This window comes from Perissodus microlepis, chromosome 13 (assembly GCF_051167445.1).
Source record: "Perissodus microlepis isolate ML-2025 ecotype Zambia chromosome 13, ASM5116744v1, whole genome shotgun sequence".
Classification (NCBI taxonomy): domain Eukaryota; kingdom Metazoa; phylum Chordata; class Actinopteri; order Cichliformes; family Cichlidae; genus Perissodus; species Perissodus microlepis.
The window spans coordinates 33,835,947-33,858,768 of NC_140473.1; the positions used below are offsets into that span (position 1 = coordinate 33,835,947).

General features: G+C 42.6%; 1 protein-coding gene across 4 annotated transcripts in view; it reads left to right on the forward strand.

Annotated features, from left to right (window-relative positions):
* The first annotated feature begins 749 nt into the window (after positions 1-749).
* The window catches only part of gbf1 (golgi brefeldin A resistant guanine nucleotide exchange factor 1), an 82,306-nt gene continuing 60,233 nt past the window's right edge, over positions 750-22,822 (forward strand). For all 4 annotated transcript variants that reach the window (XM_084948508.1, XM_084948509.1, XM_084948510.1 and 1 more), the window contains exons 1-3: positions 750-1,052; positions 9,838-9,941; positions 10,164-10,230. In XM_084948508.1, the coding sequence (XP_084804634.1) occupies positions 9,846-9,941; positions 10,164-10,230 (163 nt within the window). In that variant the 5' untranslated portion in view covers positions 750-1,052; positions 9,838-9,845. The remainder of the gene's footprint in view (positions 1,053-9,837; positions 9,942-10,163; positions 10,231-22,822) is intronic.

Genomic DNA, 22,822 nt, shown 5'->3' on the forward strand with positions numbered 1-22,822 from the left:
GCCATGACAACAGCCTAAATGCATCAGATATTAGAAAACAATCCTTCCACTTAGTACAAAGCTACAGAAGGAACTGGAGTCAGTAGGTACAGTTGTTTCAAAGAAAACAATAAGTTATGCACCCAGTCACCATGGAGTGTATGTCAGTGTCACCTTTAGAACAATAGTTAGAAAACTGGTGGCAAAAATGTTTCATAGCAGTTCAGTAACATGCAGCTCGATGCTTCAGTATTATGCAAATGTGACTCACAATAATATGTCAGATCAAACCATGCAATTAGGGTCATGATTTGTTTGACAAAGATAGAATTTGTGTCGTTTTGCTTTGGTACAGCACCACAGAGGATTTTAAATCAGTCAGCATGTGATTGAATTCCAGACTTTCAGCTTTAATTTAAGCGGTTTTACAAATATTTTACATAAAGTGCTTTTGAAATGAAACGAAACGTACGTGTAATGGCCAGAACACAGCCAAATGACAGCTAAGCGTCACAGTGGGATTGCTCCTTTCGTGCTTTCGTCATCTGTCCTTCGCAACCTAACTACGCCACTAGTCCCGCCTTTATCGCTATGTAACGCAAGTGGTATTTTTGAGAACCCCTGTTATTTGTAAATAGTTAGAAAGTAACACAAGCATTAATATAACACTCAGCCTTATTTCATGATCTGATACGTACTTGTATAATGAAGCCGTATATAGCCTTAAAAACTACTTGGTTTAGTAGCACGTCAATCAAAACTGTGCAAGCATGTTCGGTTGAGAGTGTAGAGCTTTTCCACGTCAGTGTGTTTACTAAGAGCAGAGTGACAGCTGGAAAGTGTAGACTTTACTGACCTGTCGAGTATTTTTAAGCGAATGAAGAGGCGGTGTTTGGGAATATTTCGCTATCGCACTGTGGAATGTCCGACCTTTTTGCTTTGTTTCATTGCGGAGACTGAACTGAACTCTGGTCTTTTTCATTCACTCTTGGCCGGCTAGCCTACTAGCTTACCGAGCAAGGCTAGCATTAGCTATAGAAGGACTTCATCTGCGATACAACCGCCATAGACAGGTAATATATTCATTTCAAATGGACAACAGAAGCGTTTTATGTTTTACTCAGCGGAAGTTTATCCTAAGCAAATCAGGGACGTACATAGTGGCTTGGATGATGAAAACACAGCTACCAGTAGCTAAATAACATGCTAGCTAGTTAAGCTAAGTAGGTAGCCTGCAGGTAATTGGTCCCGTAAATTGCTCATTTACATTTGAGTTCGTCAGAACGTCGATTAAACTTAAGTCTGACGCCATGTTTTTCTTTTGCTCAAATGATAAATGCCTTTCAATGAGAGAGAGCCTGTTGAGTTTGTCTTTAAGGAGATACTGCCTAATCTAATTAGCCACATAGCATATTAGATTATCAGAAGCTTGCGTGGCTGAGTTTATTTTTTTTGTTTCTTTTTACACTGATTGATAAAATTGTCTGCATTCTGACACAGAGGTTGAATCACCGGAAGTTACTTGTAATCCAGACACAGGCTAAAAATACCACTTTCCCCCAAAACAAGCACAAACTGTTCCATAAACACTGTTTCTTTTTACTCAGCTTGTTTATGGGGTTGGTATTATGTGATTTTTCTTTCTGTCTAAGGAAATATTACGATTTCACAGGGTTAGTACAAGTTAACCATAAAAATGTTTTCCTGCACATAAAAAATCCTGACACCCCATCAAAGATGTTTTGGTTTCCACCAAATAAAAACCAGAACTGTGACAAAGATATTTTTTGTCAGGTTTCATTAGCTGAACCTAAAATACATTTCATTTTTGTTGCTTGTGTCAGCTGTTGTTGGAGATGAGACATGAATATATGAGGCCAATTGATTATGATGACTGTAATTACATTAATTTAATTAATTAAATTTAACAATAGTAAAATGTGCTAAGCTTAATTGGTGAGTTACTGCTGCTGCGTATTTTGACTATTGTTGATGCTCGACATCATCGTCCATAAGCACGACCCTAGTGACATCACCAGCCACTGAAATGAACATTACAAGGAGCAGGTAGGACAAGGTGTCACTAAATAAAGGCCCCTGCACACAGAGGACACTACTAAAACAAAGTTACTTAGGTGTGGAACAAGGTGCCTTTACTTTGTAAATTAGGGATGTTTTGGCAACTAATTTCCTAGTCAATGAAATGCTCAAAGATTAGTCCACATCTGGGCGTTGTATGGCCCTGGACCACATCCAGCCTTGTAGTTATCCCTGACTCGCCCACGTGAGGACATTTGGGAATTTGGATTCAAATTTACATATGTACATGTGTGCACGTGAATGCACCTTCAGTGTAAATGCCTTGGGACTGATGTGTATGACAGACGTGAGTGTGCTGTCAGCTCACATTTAAAAAAACAAAGGAAAAAAACCCAAAGATTTCTCAGCCGGAAAAGGGTGGAGTGGCCACTCCGGGTCGGGGATGAGTTCCTGCCCCAAGTGGAGGAGTTCAAGTATCTTGGGGTCTTGTTCGCGAGTGATGGGAGAAGGGAGCCGGAGATCGACAGACGGATTGGTGCTGTGGCTGCAGTGATGTGGACGCTGTACCGGTCCGTCGTGGTGAAGAGAGAGCTGAGCGTAAAAGTGAAGCTCTCAATTTACTGGTCGATCTACGTCCCTACCTTCACCTATGGTCACGAGCTGTGGGTAGTGACCGAAAGAATCCCCGGGCCACTGACCGGTACCGCCGTTTGGTACCAGGTCCCGAGAGTTGAGGCTCGGGGGTGAAATTTATGGTCTTCAGGGTTTTTATCGTTAACTCGATTTCCTGGGTCTTTTCCCGTGTTGTAGTTGTGTGTCTTATTTTGAAAGTAATATTTACATGTTACCATAGCGACCAGAGAGCATTAAGGGGCAGAGAGGAGGCTGTTACTCTCAATGTTGTTGGCGCATTTCAGAAGGACTAATAAAGTTACACAATTACAAAGTGAATTCGCGTTTATTATTATATTTACAAAAACAGTTTTTGTCTTGGTCGGATCATTTTATTTTTTTGTATTTATCAGCCACACTTTGAAGGCCGGCCAGTGTGGTTTATTGGTCAGCTGACGCTAGTACTTATGACTCTATTATCTCAATGTCCATTCTGTGGATGTTCACTGTAGTTTAGGTAGGTGGAGGATGTTTGTGCTTGTGGAAATCACCTTGTAACCTTGTATCTGTCCATTACCAGCATTTAACTTCTATAAATCCACTCTTCCAAGTTTGTGTGGTTTTTCCATGTCACCTGGTGCAGCTTTCTCTACCGCATTTTTAACATCCTTATGTTTATCACCACATTGTGTTTATGTGCTAAAAGAGAAATAATTTCCTTCCTTGTAATAAAAACAATTCTGAAGTGTGATGTCACTAACTTGGACAGTTTGGGAACTGTGGTGGTTTGTCTCGAAACAACCATTTCGACTTTTTTCTGGAAATACAAACTAGATTTTCAACTTTAGTCCCTAAATGTCGACTCTAATACTAGCTCTAATACGCCATCTTTTTTTTAAATAGGGACCTAATGATTCTGTCTTCTTCTGTATGTAACACTGTAGATGTAGTTGTCTCACCCAGATGTAAGAACTAGAGACCTCTGACTTTCTGCATATGCTGTGGGGGAAATACAGACCCGTTAACAACTGTGGCTCATGAAATGAATGTCTGGTAATTCTTCCAGACTGTTGTCAGCTCCTGAGCATTGGGCTCATTCTCTTGCCAATATCTACTTAATATTATTATCCTTTTTTTTTCCCCATCAGCTATATGTCTGTCACTGTATCCTGTATCCAGCTATTACACTTATATCTGGGTGTTATTTTAAATAGGCTGCTTTCTGTGTATTCAAAAAATGAATGGTATGAAAAATTGCCATGAGAGTCATTGCAAAAGGAACAAGGTTAATCCAACTATTCAGACCTGTACTGCTTGTCAAATATAAATCACATGTCATTTTGATTCTGTTTGGTTATCCATATTGGCTTTAGGCATTGGAAAGCCAGACACGGAAATTTGCTGTTTGCTTCTTATATTCGATGCACATTTAGGGGTCATAGTTCTTAGACTTAAACTTGAAGCTTGAAGACTTAACTTTCATATAGTTTTTGTAGAAATTTGGTATTTGACATTGATTTTTTTTTAAGTCTCACACATAAAATGACACATTATACCTACTCAAATTTATATTGGAACCTATCTGTTCTGAATGGTATGATCAATAATGTATGTTTCTTTTTTTTTAATATCTATGGTTTGACTTGAAAAGCATCTGCTAAAAATCGTGGACTAGTTTAAATCCTGGTGACCAAGGGCCGTTTTCTGAAAAATCTATTGACAACAATAAGTTGGGGAAAGATGTCACCTAGGATTTATAAAAAATAACATGGGTGCATCTACTAGGAGGCCGAGGGGTAGCACTGGCGACCACCAGTATTTTTACTGGATGCCGCCGTCAATACTACCAGATTGACGGCAGCAAAACTGGTATGGCAAAGGGGAGCCAGGGCAACAGGTCAGGGGGTAGATAACATCACCCCCACCCGAGATTTGGTACCAAGCCCCAAGTGTGATGGAAGAAGGATCATTGAGTGTGAGAGAAACTGACCTGAGAGATGGGATCATAGCGAAGCTTGAAACCTGGATCCTCCCTAGCCGGTTACCACGACTATGTAAAGTATCCTCTGAAGATCTACTAGATGATGTGAATGAGCACATGGCTCAAAACATGAGTGGGGCACAGAAAGGGATGGGTAATAATACCAGAGTAGGTAAACACCAGCTGCTGGTAGATCAAGCAGTCGTCCGAGACTGCAAGATAGACTGACCAACCTGTGCCCTGTCTGGATTGATTACAAGAAGGCCTGTGACTCGATGCCCCACACATGGATCCTGGAATACCTAGAACTAAACAAGATGAACAGGACCCTAAGAGCCTTCATCAGGAACTCAACGGGGATTTGGCGGACAACACTAGAGGCCAACTTCAAGGCCATAGCACAAGTCACCATCAAGTGTGGGATCTACCAAGGAGACGCTCTGTCCCCACTGCTGTTCTGCATAGGCCTGAACTGACTACAGATACCGACTACGGGATGGAGCAGTTGTCAATCACCTCCTGTACGTGGATGACATCAAGCTGTTTGCCAAGAGTAAACAAGACACTGATTCACTGATCCACACCACCAGGATATACAGCAATGACAAAGGAATGTCGTTCGGACTGGAGAAGTGTAGTCGGATGGTAACAAAGAGAGGGAAGGTAGTCAGAACTGAGGGGACTGAACTACCAGAAGGCAACATTGCAGACATAGAGGACAGTTACAAGTACCTGGGGATCCCACAGGCAAATGGGAACCATGAAGAGGCCGCTAGAAAAGCTGCAACCACCAAGTACCTGCAGAGGGTCAGGCAAGTCCTGAGGAGTCAGCTGAACGGTAAGAACAAGATCCGGGCTATCAACCTACGCCCTGTCCGTGATCAGGTACCCTGCTGGGACAATAAGCTGGCTAAAGGAGGAGATAGAAGCCACTGCCATCAAGACAAGGAAGCTCCTGACCATGCATGGAGGGTTTCACCCCAAATCCAGCACCCTGAGGCTGTACGCTAAGCGGAAGGAAGGAGGCCAGATGAGACAACGAACATCCATGAATACATCAGGAACATGGCTCCAACTGACCACGTGGTCAGTGAATACCTCAGGCAGCAGAAACCCGAGGAAGAGGAGGAACCATCATGGATGGACAGGCCCCTGCTCGGTATGTACCACTGGCAGATAGCGGAGGTGGCTGACATCCAGAAATCTTACGAGTGGCTGGACAAAGATGGACTGAAAGGCAGCACAGAGACGAATCATGGCAGCACAGGAACAAGCTCAGAGCACAAGATCCATAGAGGCTGGGGTCTATCACACCAGGTAAGACCCCAGGTGCAGGCTGTGTAAAGATGCCCCTGAGACAATCCAGCACATAACAGCAGGGTGTAAGATGCTAGCAGGCAAGGCATACATAGAACGCCATAACCAAGTGGTCGGCATAGTATACAGGAACATGTGTGCCGAGTGTGGCCTGGAAGTCCTGAGGTCAAAATGGGTGGTGGAGAATGACCCCCAGGGTGGTGGAGAATGACCGAGCTAAGATCCTGTGGGACTTCCATGTTAAAATCTAAAATTCTTCTGTGATTATTTTATTAAGGGTGAGAAAACATCGATGACTTTCACTAAGAAAGACTCACAGACAGGCAGAGATGGTGGGTACCTGCTTGGATGGATCTTTAAGAGGTGACGATAGTTTCAGTGCAAATGAAACGCTGCAGCTGAACAACAAGCACTAAAATGAGAAAATCCCTCTTTTGAACATTGTATTTTCCTAAACTTTATGACAGAAAAAATGATTGTTTTTGTAACAGTGCTTTGTAAATACGTTCTGTCAGTGATTCCTTGAATACCGTTTACATGTGATAAAATCAGGGCTGGCATTGAGAGGATATTTGGGCCGGGGTTTGGAAGTCGCTGGCTTCTGTGGGGGTGGGAGAGCGCTCTGAATGGTCACCCACTGTGTGACAAAGGAACCCACTGTGATGCTAATGACAGCCTGTGCTTTCTTACCTGTCTATAAAAGTCACAGCAGGCAATTTACTGCATTTTAACATGACGCAATCCATACTTCATTAGTAAAGCTACTGTCAAGTCATCCATTCAATATATTTTTACCAATTGTGTTATAAAAGTGTTCATTTATTTATTCACCATTAAAATACCATATTACATTTTGATTTTGCATTGTATATAAGAACATTAGCAGTGCAATAAAAGCATCGTTTTATGCTTTGATGTTCACAAACACAAGTCGACAATAGGGCTGCCACGATTAGTCGACTAGTCACGATTACGTCGACTATCAAAATCGTCGACGACTGATTTAATAGTCGACGCATCGTTTGAAGCTTTGTAAGATCCTGAAAGACGCAGGAATAAGTAGTAGGATTTAAGAGTGTAATAACGGACTGAAACAGAAGATGGCAGCACTGCATGTACAAGGATGCCAGCTGCCGTTAAACCCAGAAGAAGAAGAAGCTGTCCCAGAATTCACAGCGCGGCTCAGCGCAGTTGTCAACAATGGCAGCAGCTAGTTAGTTTTAATGTTACTCTTATTATTCTTTCTGGGTCACAAAATAAACGTTTAACATATTTTCAGGCGAGAATGTAGCTGTGTAAACCTCAAATATCTGCTCAGTTTATCAAGACACCACATATTTTCAAAAGCGCTCCGACGTTTTCGGAGACGTCTGTTACCCACTAGCTCGATAGCTAGCCGGGGGCGAGGCTCACTAGAGCCGTGAGAACACCGGACTCCCAGCAAATCATTTTCAAACCCACCGCCGTCTTTCGCTACTCAGGTTAAACATACATAAGTCACTTAGATAACTTAAAAATGTTATTGTTTGGCTTTTTTTAGTATTTTATTTGTTCCTGAGTAAATCGGTTTGGCTGAGATTAAAGTTATAGTTTTTACACAGCTGAATAAACGTCAAGCAGACAGCTGATTATCAGAAGTGTGAGATGCTCGAGAATATACTCCGGTGTCCTGTTATATTTTAGATAGCAAGGAGTTTATTAAACTTCACCGAAGCAATCTGCAAATTTCATTAAAATTCAATACACTATCATCTTGTCTTTGTTAGTTAGCACATACCTTAAACACTTAAAGCTGTAAGCTAATGATAGTTATATAAGAGCAGATGCTGCTGGTGCAATAAGCTGTACGTTTTACGTCTAATGGATGATGATCTGATTAGTCGACTAATCGCAAAAATAATCAGTGACTAGTCGACTATCAAAATAATCGTTTGTGGCAGCCCTAGTCGACAATAATCAGAGAACACAAACTGTACTTTGTCTGGCTGCTTCGCTGCGCACAGCCTCTATTTTATTTGCTGCAAACACATATCCAGGTATGAGTCTGTCATAATTATAAAAACCCTGAACAAGTGTAAACATATAGTGTAGCAGCCTGTAAATGACTGCAGCGCCACACTGCTCCCCCTGGTGGATACATTAGACATTACCACTGGTTTTCCTAGCCGTTTAGCGGCGTTACTACTCATGGTTGCATCATCCACGTCACAGGCAGGGGCTATCATTACGGTCACCCATCTGCCGGCAGTCAGTCAGAATTCCTTCATGGTCCTGTCAGGGAGAAGGCAGCAGTACACGTCTTTCAGTGGCTGTACCTGTCCATGGTCCATCCTTTAGCTCCAGTCCCTCCTGCGCCCTCAGCCCAAAGCCTAATGTATGGGCTCAAAATGTGGTCATAAATATTTTGTACTTGTAAAAAAGATTTGTGTGTGCGTAAAAAAGATTTGTATGTGTAAAAAGAATTTGTGTGTGCGTAAAACAGATTTGTATGTGTAAAAAAGATTTGTGTGTGTGTAAAAAAGATTTGCGTGTGCGTAAAAAAGATTTGCGTGTGCGTAAAAAAGATTTGTGTGTGCGTAAAACAGATTTGTATGTGTAAAAAAGATTTGTGTGTGGACTTAGAAAAAAAACCCTGCAAGTTTCAAGTACGAATTTTGACCCTATTTTTCTTCCTTTCATCTGATTGGTCAATGTCATGTCAATCACAAATGTAACAATCCAATCAGAGAACAGATGGGTTTGGCTGTCGGAGGGGCGCTTTTTTGAACTGCAGGTCCTTGAAGGGTGATACAGTTTGAAGCTGGAGGATCTCTATATAAATAAACCGATAGCAGCTAGGTCCCCTAACTTTCAGCAGCTGTTGAAAGGATAAAGTTGTGCTATATCAGTGGTTAGAAATACCATTATTACTTTAGGATTAGTTTAACACAAAGTCAGGGCTGACCCGGGACCATTGCTGTGAGTCACAGTGCGCAGCATAAAAGTCCTTTCACATCGGACGCAGGATGTGCTGCTAATGCTAACTGCTAACTAAAAGCAAAGGATCCAGAATTTGTTGCTGGCTGCTGAGCTCTGTGGGTTTTTGCAGCAGCTCTACCTGTACTAGATGCACCTGCTCCTTGTCTTTTCTATCTCTGACTTTATGTCCTCTACAAGAGTTTCTGTTTTTTTTGCTGGTTCTTCAAATGTTCAATAAAAACATGTATGCTAATTCATAACGAAGAAAGCTTTGTAATGAAGACTGTCATTTCCAAAACACTGCCCGCCCCCACCCCGCGGTCCACAGCGCTGTTGAAAAGGCTGTGGAAGTCCCTGTATTAAACACGTAGACCTGTGACACAAAAATCACCAAACTCGGACGACCACAGACTGTTTTCCTTCGTGGTGATGAAGGAAAACGCTGGGTTGGCATGTAAAAGGGCATTTATTCCCTTCAAGGACCTGCAGTTCAAAAAAGCGCCCCTCCGACAGCCAAACCCATCTGTTCTCTGATTGGATTGTTACATTTGTGATTGACATGACATTGACCAATCAGATGAAAGGAAGAAAAATAGGGTCAAAATTCGTACTTGTAACTTGCAGGTTTTTTTTTTTTCTAAGTCCACACACAAATCTTTTTTACAAGTACAAAATATTTATGACCACATTTTGAGCCCATATTAATGTTCCAAATTCAGCAGGTATCCAATCATTATTTTCCCCAGCGTACTTTTTACACTGGATGCCCTTCCTCTACCTACAATTGAACAAGTAACCTTTCACTTGCTAAGTGAACGTAAATCAGTGTAGCATGGAGCCACAGATGAAGAGCTGCATTATAAACGCCTGTAGAAATGGCCTTTCAGTGACTTCAGGTTATTTAGCCTGGCTCTAGAAGTGACCATATGCTATTATGTGTTTTCTGTCAGGAAGCAGCATGGTGGATAAGAACATCTACATCGTCCAGGGTGAGATTAGCACTGTTGTTGGAGCCATAAAGAGGAACTCCAGATGGAATACCCACACTCCACTAGTAAGTTCAACACAAGCGTGTTATGTGTTGTTTTACACAGTTAGTTAGATTTACTAACAATATGAAAAAGTGACCAGCGTGAACGTGATGAGCTCCAGCTTGGCTGTATGTCTGTCTACAGTCAGTCTGCTTGGTTCTTGTTCAGAGCCAAACAGTAAACCCATAATACTGATAATACTGTGTGTAAGTTTTCTTACCAATCAGATTCTGTTCTTTACCCAGGACGAAGAACAGGACCCATTACTCAACAGCTTTGGCAATCTCAAGGACATCCTGAACACCATAAAAGGTACGTGGCCTTATTTAGGCTGTGTGCTGATATGAATTCCACTTTAAATACTGAAAGATTTGATTTTTGAGTCACAGCTTCACTGGAGAACCTTCAATCTGTAAAAAGTGTTATGAAACACGAGTCTGCTACTATTCATCAAGATCTGCTTTGTTGGTTATCTTAGTTTTCAGGACTTCCACGTAATTACAAGTTTATTTATCAAATGACCTGAAGTAGAAATTAAAGGACAGGTCCACTGTTCTTCTGTAAATCACCGTAGCATAGATCTGTTAGAACGTGCTATATATGGGTTTAGCTCAGGAGGCAGAGCAAGTAATCTGCTAATTAGAAAGTTGGTGGTTTGATCCCAGGCCAGGTGCTAAAGTGTCCTTGGGCAGGATACCGTACACTCAGTGGAGAGTGTATAAATGTTAGAAAGCACCTGAGCGTAGTGTTGTTGTATAAAGTGGAAAGAACCAGTCCGATTTACGTTACGTAATGACTCACTGTGTTTTGATTCCTGCAAATGTGATGATGACATTTTTGACCTTGACCACAGTATTTTTAAATTTTTCAATAAATGCCAAATGTACCATGTATACATGTGTATAAATAGAGCTCCTGTGGACTTGCAGAGCAGCTGACAGTCTACGTGACTCATGTTTTCATGCTTCATGTGTGAAAATGTCAGAGATCACAATAGGTCACCTATTATATTGACTGGCTCTTTTTATCTAACATTGCTCTTAGCCAACAGAAGAAATGAGCAGGAGCGAACCAGTAGTTTGTATTTTACTGTTTCGTTCTAGTTGCTCGAGGAGTCTGAAAGGGAAGTGTTAGCAGTGATCAGTGACGTCTGATAGCTACACAGATCAGGTCAAGCAGACAGTTGTTGCTCTTGTTGATAGCACATCTGTAAGAGTTACAGTAGTGCTGTTACAAATGTGCAGCGAAGGGTTGGGTGGCTTTATGAAATGATGGTTTCCAGTTTAACTACCTGAAGCTGCTGGCCACCAAAGGTGCAGAGGGTGTAGCGCACATACCCCAGGGCACACCCACACTTGTGTTTCCAGTAGATTCAGGTTGTGCCATTGGATGTTGTAGTAACATTGTTACTGAGTGGGACCAGCTAGTCACGAGTCCTCGTGTCTGTAAGTACAATGGTGGTGCTGAAGCCCCGCCTCTCCGTCAGCTGGCCTGCTCTTTCTGAGAGGTCCAAGCTGGCTCCGTCCCGCATATTGTCATGCCTTTGGAGTGAGAATCCTGGCAGCTCCCATGGCCCTGCAGCTCTGGGCAGTGGGAAAGATGAAACACACACAGCACTAAGCCCCCACCGCTGCTGCTGCCTTCCTCCAGGGAATGCCTCTGCCACTGTGAGATGGACAGGCACTGCTGGCTGAGGAGGAATCCACAACACAGGCTCACCCTCCTCTTTTCTTTTTCTCCTTCCATAAGCTTTTCCCTTCAGCCGTCAAATCACCAACCTCACTGCCTGCATTATAGTTCTGTGTTTGACCAGACTGCAAGTTGAATGTAATGCTGGATTATTCTTTTTTCTTTTTTAGACATTTGCATTAAGTAATGACTTGATGTCAAGAATGTTTGAAGGCCTTGTTCCGTCCTTAAGTCCAAATCTCCTGTGCAGCCAGCCTGTCAAATGTTTCATTCATACTTGGGTTAGAGGAATAACCGCAGCAGAGCCGAAGTGCTTGAGAGACTGATCAATTTGTTTTGTTTTTCGCAGCAGCACAACAGCCTAATAAACCTTTCACACAGAACCTCAGCACTGTGCTGGTGGATAAATCTTGTGGGTGGGCTGTGTTTTGCTGCTTGGTAGTAGCCCAGCTGTCTGCTTAATGAAAGCCCGGTAATTCCGTTCGCTCTCGTGTGCGTCTCCGTTCCTCTAACGACAAGAATCAACCAGCAGAGGAAACAGGAATTAGTCCCCACAAGATTTCTTTTCGTTTTTCTCTGCAGCTTAGTGTCGTGGTAGCATTGGTCGCTCTGGCAGTCCTGCTCTGCTGTAACCGGCGTGATTGACAGGACCATGTGCCGTGGTGCAGCTGGAAGTATATCATCTGCAATTTTAGTTGGGTAAATATAGCAGGGAGTCTTGTCAAGCAAAGAGATGAATTGTTCTGGGAAAGGAAGTGTTGTGTCTGTTTTGTGAAAGCGGGAAAAGCTTTCCCCCAACTTCTGGAAAGTGTAAGGTCCGTTCTTGACTTCAGAACAATGAGAGCACAGTCAAATAGTTGGGCCAGCGATGGACCATGTGTTGTAATGCCCTTATTCAGGCAGGCAGTCCCAGGAAACGGGAGCTATTCCACCGATTTACATGGGACGGTTTGTATCGAGCGCCATACTTAATGCTCCGGCGCTAATCTCATTAGACTGGTGTAACTGAGTGCTTTTCACAGCTTTGTGACCAGAAACTGAATCGGTATTTTCTTGCTAAAAATTGTAGCACAAGAGGCAGACCACTGAAAGCACTGACCATCCATTTCAGTATGAAATCAGGTCCGAGCACGCCCTGTGAGCGCTCTGTTTCTGCTGTTCATTGTTTTGTCTGTTGTCTCAGCGGCTGCTGCTGGCTTTGGTCGTAGTTGTTAGCACGTTTCACTCGTCACACATAAAAGTCGCCCAAACAGAAGATGGTGATGCATTTATTTTTTCTTCTGCTGCCCCCCCACTGCTCTGACAACACTGTGAAACATGCAGACCAAAAGTGAGGGGTGTGCATAAATTCTTTCGATCGTTGTGGAAGGAAACGTTATCAGGTGCTCGTTGGCGAACAGTTGTAATGACGTGAATAACGATGTTCTTCCTAATCCGGGCGCTGCGCTGGAATTACAAACAAGCCGCCGACGCTGACATATTGTCTTCCCAACCAGATTCCCTGTGACCATGAACTCAGAGCTTTGGTGTTCTAACATGGAGGCGTCGTTCTGACCTGCAGATTGAGTCTTCATCTCTTACTTGACATTGGCGGAGGGTCTCTCCCACACAGGGCCGTTATCACACGGAGAAATCCGTCTCAGTCCCTTGTTGAATAATTCTGTGGATTTCTTTTATTGGCTGACTATCCCTCTGAGACTACAGGAGAGCAGAGAACAGCCCTTCCTGAAACCGATTGTATTTCCTCTCCTGCTCACCTTCTTTTTTGTTATGCAGAAGCCACTGAGCCTCAGCTACTCAAATCTTCAATTCTTTCTTTTTACTCCCTGCACTCCCACCTCCCCCGTCCCTGTGCTGCAGCCAAACAGTCTGCTCCTAAATCCCTTCATTTTTATTCATACAAATACAGGTTTAGAGCCCCTTGCACCCTCCAGATACATAGCCAGAGTGGCCCTTTGACTGACAGCTTTCCCCTTTACATCCAGACAATAACGAAATCCACAAGCGCACCTCTAATTGACTCGAATCACTAGCACGGCGCGAGGAGCGGATGTCTTGGGGGCATGGCAGTGGACTTGCAGAAGGAACACGGCGGAGGATCACTTGATTGCTCTCTAGATGGGCTTCGTAATAATTATCCGGCTTATGAGGCGTTGCAATCGCAGAATTATGGCAAAAATATGAGATTTTTAATCATTTCGTTTGAGGTCTTTGAATGCTCATATTTCTCTGTTTGATTTCAGTGATATTTGAGGGCCACAACAACAACAATCCTCACTAATTCATCCCATTTTACCTTCATGTCAGTCATCAGGACAGCATGCACACATGCTGTCCCTCGTCGTCTCATTTCAAGGTCGCGTGCATGCAGTTGTAGGCATCGGCATGCCTCTGGGGATTGCAGCCCAAGCACTTATGAACTGGTTGTGGCCTTTTACCCCCACCTTCAACAGTCTCACCCCTCCCTCCCTCTTTTCTGCCACCTGATCTTCACACATATATCACTCCCAATTCAAGTGGCAGAAGACAACTGGCAAATGCCGATGAAGAGGCGCCATAATTCATGCTGCTTAGCTGCTTATGCAAATATGTTTACTTATGAAGGCATTCTGAGCACAGAGAATGTGCCTCATGGCGATGCTTCACATGTCTGCTGCCAGGCCCCGGCGTCTGAAACCTTTAAGCATGAGATTATGTTCTCATTCCTTCTGTCAGTGTCATTTTATGACACAGTAAGAAGACGGTGATCGAGTCAAGCCGTCCCTTCTATTAATCTGTAGTCTGATTTTTCAGGATAAATAGTCTAGATTAACTCCTGAGTGGACACATTATTGTATTGCTCTCCTACAAACTCACACTGGGACTGATGCGTCAGGAGGAACTTGAGCTTCAGATATACTCTTTAATTAGACGATGCCGTAAAATAACGCATGTACAGATATGAAATGTTTAATCACAAACATACTGTTTTCATTCAACTCTCGTTGCGTTAAATAAATACGACAAGTTGTAGTATGAATAAGATGTAAATGGAACAGCACTGGAGCTTTTAGATTGAACTCTTTAAGCAGTGCTGCCTGACAGTTTCTTCTCATTCCTGCCAAAGAACCAAACAAACCAAATGCTTTGGAAACAGAATATAAATGTTAGCTGCCTCGGTGTAGCACGGTCCTGGATGTCTGATGGGAGACAGCATGGACTATACAGGTGTGCCAAGCATTTGGCCTACTGGTTTTAAGAGTCCCATCAAAACAGCTAAAAGAAGTAGCCGCGGGTCCTCAGACAGGCTGCCACCTAGTGCTGGTTCGTAGCTGTAAATCTGGCCAGTTAACCGGGGAATGACAGGCAGGGCTTAGGCCCAGTTTGAAGTGGGGATGCAACTGTTGTTCTGTTTCAGACGCTCTCAACAATGTGCTGAGTGGATCGAGAGTCCCACCAGAGGGCTATTAATCATCCTGTCTGTTTGGGTGGGGGTGGGGGGTCTGGACTTAGTCACAGAGGCAGCAGAGAGCTACATGGGACAAAGGGTCGAAGGTGCCGCAGAGGATCTGGATGTTCTGACAGAGCTGAGAAGAAAGCAAACTACTCCCCATGAACCCCGAGTTGAAGGAAGAGGAGGTGGGTGGGTGAGGAGGTGGAAGGTAGCCTTGGCTTGAACATCACCGTTTTTGAAGTTTTAGTCCACTCATAATAATCCTGAAGTGGTTTCAGATCAGCTTAGTTTCAAGTCGTTGACCTTTCGTGGACATAATTTATTTCTGATGAATCTCTGATCAAAGGTCACAGAAGCACGATGTACACATTTAAACTCTTATTATTCCTAAATGTAGTCGCTGCCACACATTCTGTGTTGGAGTCTTTGCTTTGGATGCAGTTTGCTTATAAGGACAGTCTGGCAGGAGTTTCCTTTTGTTGGCACTTATCAGCTTTACCTCCAAATAATGTGATTGCTTGGTTTTTTTGGCTTATTATTATTATTATTGTTATTATTGTTATTATTATTAATCTTTAGGGATAAAGGGCTCATTGTTTTTCTTTAGTTTTAGTTTTTTTTTCTTTTAGACATAAATCATGGAGCTGATGTACAAACCCCAGCATTATAAGATGTAGGTATTTATGTGTTGTCAGCTTTGACTGGATGCTTAGGATTGTGTTTTAATGTGCTGTTAGCATATTGTTACTGGGTGGTGGTTGGACTTCACCACAGGAACATCAGCCAGTTTCCTGGCCTGTGCTAGCCTGCCTCTTCATCACTTCCTGTCAAATCCAATGAATTTGACCTTTTGTTTCTAATCCTAACTGTAAGTGAAGAAGGTCACAATTGGACTGAATGGCCAAAAAAGAACATCCTTTGCTTGGTAAACCAAAACGTCTTCATCTGGCCTGGTCAAGAACAGTTTGTTGGGTTATTGTGTCAGAAAGCTCCGACTAAGAGACACCTTCATGACTGTAAAGACAAAGGGTTTACCTCCAGTGGTAATACATGGTTAAAAACAAAACATATCATGTAATGTGTTTAAGGATGAAATCAAACACGAATGATGCCATGAAAAAAAGGATGCTGATGATGCACAGCAAGCCTCAAACATGTTATGTTAGTAACATGCACAGCGACTCCTCCGTTTGGTAGTTTAGTGGAACGCTTTCTTATGAAGGTGCTTCCTGAATTCCCTGCTAATTTTGGCTCGACGACTCAAAAGAACGTAACTTGAAACAAAATGGTGAACATTCGTAACGGGAAATCGTTTTTTTAACCCTTCAGCCGTAAAAAGGAGTAACGTAGGAGCTTCCAGTCCATACAGGAGGTGCATCTACCAAAGCTCTTGGACAAGCCTGAATCTCTGTAACGCTTGTGAATGCCATAAGTCAAGAACTACAACTAGACAACTAATGGGCACTGTTGTCAGTCGGTACCAGACGTGCTGGTTGTTTATTCTGATGAATTTTCGTTGGTGCCCAAGTCCGGTAAGCTCTTTGTCTGAATGTCTACCAGTTGGAGCATAGTTGTTGAAACACTATACATCTAGGCCTGATTTTTACACGTTTTGTTAACACCACTAGAACGAGAGGCTCATTCTGGGCTCTCCCTTAGGAACAGGGTGAGGAGGTGGGTCGGGGCTGGGAGTAGAGGTGCTCCTCCACATCGAAAGGAGCCAGCTGAGGCTGGGCATGTCCTACTGGAGACCCGGACACACTGAAGAGATGTTATTAGAGTTATTAGATTTTCAAATGTTATTCTTTCTCATATTTTATGAATACGTGAGCATCTTTTATAGAACATGTTTTCAATCGTAAGTGTTCTTCTGCTGTATTACATACAGCGGTGATGATGTTTCACAGCAGCATGATTCATTACTCTGTGATAAATGGTTTCAGATCATTTGTTTACAGAGTTTTTTACATTAGACTCAAATTTAACTCAGAGTTGGTTACTCAGATGTTGGTCGACTGAATTGCAGGAGCATCCCTATTAAAGAAGGAAGTCACCCAGAATTCCCAAATCGAGACTTTGGAGCTTTCAGACACAAACAGGCACATTTTGCAGTGGGTCACTTTTGCTGGTCAGCTGTTGATCAGACGCTCCCGGACAGTGTTGTCCACACTCAGGACGCTGGGACGTTTCTCTTAACTTATCCTTGGGCCATAGACTGGATGCAGTGTTTGGACAAAGTGTGTGATTGAATGAATGAAGCTTGTAGTAACATGTGCGTAGAGTAGAAAAGTGCTCTGTATGTTGTACATGGCTGTGAAGTGTGAATCACACGGAAGGAAACGAGGCTGTTGTTGGTGTTCTCCCTAGAAAGGTAGCAAAGCTGGTCAAATCACAGTACACAGTTCACTACCTGTGTATGCAGCACCCCCACCCTGTCTGTGGAGGTGAGGGTGTGTGTAGGTGGTAGAGCTGAGTTAGAAAATAAGGGCTTACATTATATTAGTATTTCAGGGAGGAACCGTCTTGCTGTCTTGCTTGTGTGATGCTTGCATCCTTAAGCCTTTGGTGTCTCAGTGTGAATCCCACACTGGTTTGATGGACTGGGTTAATAAACCTCTCAGCAGCCATCCCGTACACACACACACACACACACACACACACACACACACACACACACACACACACACACACACACACACACACACACAGCTGCCTGTTATTTCATGCCCCCATAAGGGAGCTGTGACCACAGACGTTGTAATACACATATCCAATTAGCTAAGGATTGCATCACATGTCTCTGGATTCTCATGGAGTGTCCACGCTTGCCTGTCCTACACACAGCACATCAGTACTGTTTTTACATTTTCCTGTCCTCAGTTAAACATTACATCATTTATAGTATTCTGACCTCTATAGCCTGATTTATCTTTGCAGTTTAAACAGTGTGAATGTCCTGAAAGCCTGAGCTTAGGTTTTGTCTTTATTTACTCCACATAGTTTGAAGTTTTTCTCTTTAAAGTTACAACTTTAAAAGTGTTTTTTAAAGATTGCTAATGGTAAAATGTTAATGAACTAGTACATACATAGGACCTTTTTCCTCGATTTGAGAAGCCAGTGCTCATGTTCTCCTGCGACTCTTATTCACACTTGATGCTACAGGGGAGGCGTGGGTTTCTGCTCGGACTACGTCAGTCCACTCAGTTTTTTTCTTTTAGTCTTTTGTGAAAAATATACACAAGTTTTAGTCGTCTGTTGTTTCTGTGACAGTTTAACGCCCTGTGAGTTTTCTGTGGCTGCAGTTCATTTAATGTTGCTATGTAGGGCTGTGCTGTACGACCCATGTCTCATCTCCATAACAAAAAAACACATTTTTCTGTAAATTCAGTGAATAGTTTGTACAATCACCACATTAAAAGTACTATTTCTTTTTTCATTTAAGTTCAGTAATCAAAAATGAAATGAATATGGATCTTTCATGGCCTTAACACACTAGCAGTTATCAGTTTCCATCATCCGGTGTGCTGGTCATTAAAAGTCTGTCTACAAACCTGCACAGTGTCCAGTCTGTGTGCACGCTCATAAAGCGTTGTGTTGTTTGGCTCGTCCACGTGTCTGTTGTTGCAGCCGAGGATGCTACATTGCAGATTTCAGCGCTCCGACCCAACACTTGTAGTATAAATGAAGTGAATCGACTTGTGTGTTTTTGGCTGAGCATTGTGTACCTGGAGTGTTGAGCAGTGCACAAAAGCGTATATCTACAGTGAGGTCAATAAGTATTTGATCACCCTGTGATTTTGCAAGTTCTCTTACTTCGAGATCATGGAGGGGTCTACAGTTTTCAGCATAGGTGCATTTCCACTGTGAGAGACAGAAAAATCCGGAAATCACATTGTATGATTTTTGAACAATTTATTTGTGAATTACTGTGTCAAATACGTATTTGATCACTTGCTTATTAGCCAGATTTCTGACCCTCAAAGACCTGTTATTTTGCTTTTAACACTCGGGGGTCGACCGACACGCCGGCGCGTCAAAATCACATGAACAATTTAAGACGACACGGCAACAACATGTAGCATCCCAGAGTCTCCATTTCAACTTGGGTCGAAAAGCCAGACTTCAAACTATATACCAGTTTTTAAATTGTGTCAATAGGCCACATACAACCAGGGTTATGATAAAAAATACACGTCATGTTTTTTCTGAACAAAACAGTGGCGTTTACAGCGGGAGAAACGGTAAAAACGGCGTTTTCCAAGGACAGCGCTCGGAAACACTCTCCGCTTGCGAGTGAAAAAAGAAAAGGAAAAAAGACCCTTTCCTATTGGTGTTAAAGTGTACTATGTCAACCAATCAGAAAAATGATATGGCAACATGTGGCATTAAGTTGTTTAGGGAGAGGGGGCAGTTTTAGGAGTGACGCCCACGAGAGAAAGAAAGAGAGAGAGAGCACGTTTTCACATGTGAGACATTAGTGACGTTCAGTGTGTTTGGAGGCTGTAGTTAGTGTGTAGTCATTGTTTTGTTTTGTGTGTCAGTGATACCAGTGAATGTCACAGTTGCTGCCTTAAAGCTAGGGCTGGGTTTGATTATCGATTAAATCGATTCTGGCTTGGATAACGTGATATCGATTCATTGAAATCCTGAATCGATTTTTTAATTATTATGCCCGAAATGCCAGAATCTCAGGTGAAACCTCACAAAATTTCAACAACCACCAAACAGCTGAAACAGTAAATGAGAGCAGGAACACGGATTCTGCACAAAGACGCAAAAAGGACGTAAGCACAAAGCGCCGACGGATCAGGATCAGTGAGACGTCGCCTTTCTCACCGACGGCACGGACACGGTCGGGGCTGAAAGCCGACAGCTCGCTGATCCTGATGTTTCGGCGGGTCGAGCTTTGTGTTCACGCCCTTTTTGCGCTGATTCTGAAGCTGCAGGTTTTTAGCTCTCTCCAAACAATATTGATCGAACCAGCAGCAAAAGAAGATCCAAACTACGCTTCACATAAACATCGTCATGGATTCACTCTGACTTTTGCTGTTTTGCTTCCACCAGGATAAAATCACACTTCATGCACAGCTCTCTCTCTCTCTCTCTCTGTTTTCTGTTTTCTGCATTATTCGCTTGCTTGTTACGCACAAGTCTACCGTTGTTTACAGCCTGTCGGCCGCTGTTCTTTTCCTTTTAATTACTTCCGAAAAGAAAGCCTCATTTCTGCTCTTCAATAGGCTCCTGAACAAATCTAAACTTTTTAAAATTAGGCTCAGCTGTGTCTCTAATCAAACCTCTGTGACTTTGCTCTGCTTCACTTCAGCAGCATCAGGTAACGTTCATGTGTTGATTAATGGTTTCCTTTCGTTTTTGATCTACTGCAGAATATTTTTAAGGTCATCTGCTATAAAATCCCAGGCAAGGAAAGCACCTTCATGTTTTTTTTTCCTCAGTTACTTTGACACAAAGGCCTCTGCTGTGATGCTCACACCTTTGATAAAGTCTCGCAAGTGTCAGCTTTGTTTTTATAGAAATAAAAATATGGAAATGTACCGATACGTGATCAGAATTATAATATTTCTGACTGTCTGAGGCAAAATTTACCCGATTCGAATCGAATCGTGGATCGAATCGATTCGGGAGCTTGTGAATCGACCTGCTGTCAGACCTGCAGGTTTATCCCTGTGCTGTTCTTCTCTGTCTTATACTGGACTGAAACAATTTTTTGGACTGGCACAAATCATTTGTGTGCCTTCTTCTTCAGTCAGCACACCTGATTGTTCTGTAAATAGATTTAAATGGTTATATAAAAAACGCCTGAGGCATTGGCTGCATTTTTAGGTAAATGGTACCAAATAACTTTGTTGTTTGCAAAACTTGTGCATAAGTTTTAGAAATGTACAATTTCTATTTGCATTTCAAGTTATGAAAATGATTCCTTAAACATGTTTGTGGATTTTACAGTAAAGAATATAACTTTTTTCTACTCAGATTTAAAATTTTTTGCCTAAATTTAGATCAACTGTGCTAATATCCATAATGTCAAAATGGAAAAAATAACTCCAATTTCAAATATTTGAGGTTGCGCTGAAAATAGTGATACCAAACAAGGCAAGATGAACAGTTTTTAAAGGTGAAATATAGAAGTAAAATCAAAAGTGGTCAAAAACGGCCAATTATACCCTGGACCCCAGAGGGTTAAATAGTCGAGCTACACTCTGCTCATGGTTCTAAATTAGTAGCACCTGTCTGAGGTCGTTAGCTGTCATAAAGACACCTGTGCACCCCACAATCAGCCAAAGTCTAAGTAGCACCATGGGCAAAACCAACGAGCTGTCAAAAGACACGAGACATAATTGTAGACGTTCACAAAGCTGCAAAGTGTGTGTTACTGCGTTTGTGTAATCACAGTAACCCTGTGTCACGGTACCCTTATCTGACTTTTACTCCCTGTAAGCTTGCACTCTTGGAGAACGTGTGAGAAGAACAAAGAAAATAAAATCAGTATATAGAAAATATAAAACTGTTCTCTGAACATGAAATGCCGTCCGGGGAGTGAGCTGCTCCCAGGCTGCTGCTCGCTTGTTTCTCATGTTCTGTGTGTTAGAGAATAAGGCCACGTTACAGTACTTTTATTTTGAAAATGTGGTAGCTACCAGCCAGTTAGCCAGTTGTGGCTGTTCTCTAACGTTCTCTTAGTTTAGGACTGCAGCTAGCAGCACTAGTCAGTCTGCAGCTGTTGTGAGCTGGCTGATCCACACTGACCGCTCTGTGTTGGGTGGAGAGCTGGTTGGTATATTCACTCTTGCAGCTCCTTGTCTTGCTGCAAATCCAAATCAGCAGCACTGATCAGGCCATTGAAGAGCAAAGATTCAGGACTTTCTCCTTTGACTTGTGTGAACATTGCCCGTCTCTGTATAGATCACAGCTGAACAGATGTTTCTGAAAAGATTTTTTTTAAATAACTCTACTGATCGATTAGAAATGTTTGCTCTTTTTTTGTAACTTCTGAAAAACCTCGTTGATCACATAAAGGCCGAATCGTGTCAGTCCCAGACCCCTGTACTGGTGTTTACAGAGAGCTTCATCATTTCCACCCACAGACACAGTGGCCACACCATTTTCTTTAAAGGTGACAAAGGGGATAGCCAATTGTTTTTCTGTTTATCAGAGGTGACATGACCAGTGGCGCAAGGGGGCGAGGAGGCCCTGTGTTGCCATAACTAAATATACATCCCTGACAGCTCCATAATAGGTTCCAGGAAGTTCAGTCAAAAATAAAAACAAAGCAACATTTCTAGCTGATTGGCTTTGAAAGGCCGTTTTTCCTTGCTGAATGGGAAAAATGTGGACTTCAGCATTCCATGGCCGTGATGCCAGTCGGATTGGATAGGCGCAGCCTTGCGTGTGCAGAGCGAGCGTGATGTGAGGGAGACACATTGCACTGCAGAAACCAACTTTATGGGAAAGAATTTGTCTACATGTTTGAAAAAAACAGCAGATACTGGGAATGTTTTCAGTTGTGTACATCTGTCATCTTATCATGTGTTATTTAGAAATGTGCACGTGTGTGATTTTTGTGCTTTAAACGTGCAGTGTGGTTTCCGGGTGTTCTTCTGTTGGGAGGTTTTTGGTCCTTTGGCTGTGGTGTGGTTCATATCTGTGCAGGCTGAAATCCAGAAATACTTGCAACCATCTAATCCACGATTTAAAAATGATGCTGTTCCGTGTAATTCCTCGAGGAACAAAGTCAAAGCCATCGAGCAGCTTTTTATTCCTCAA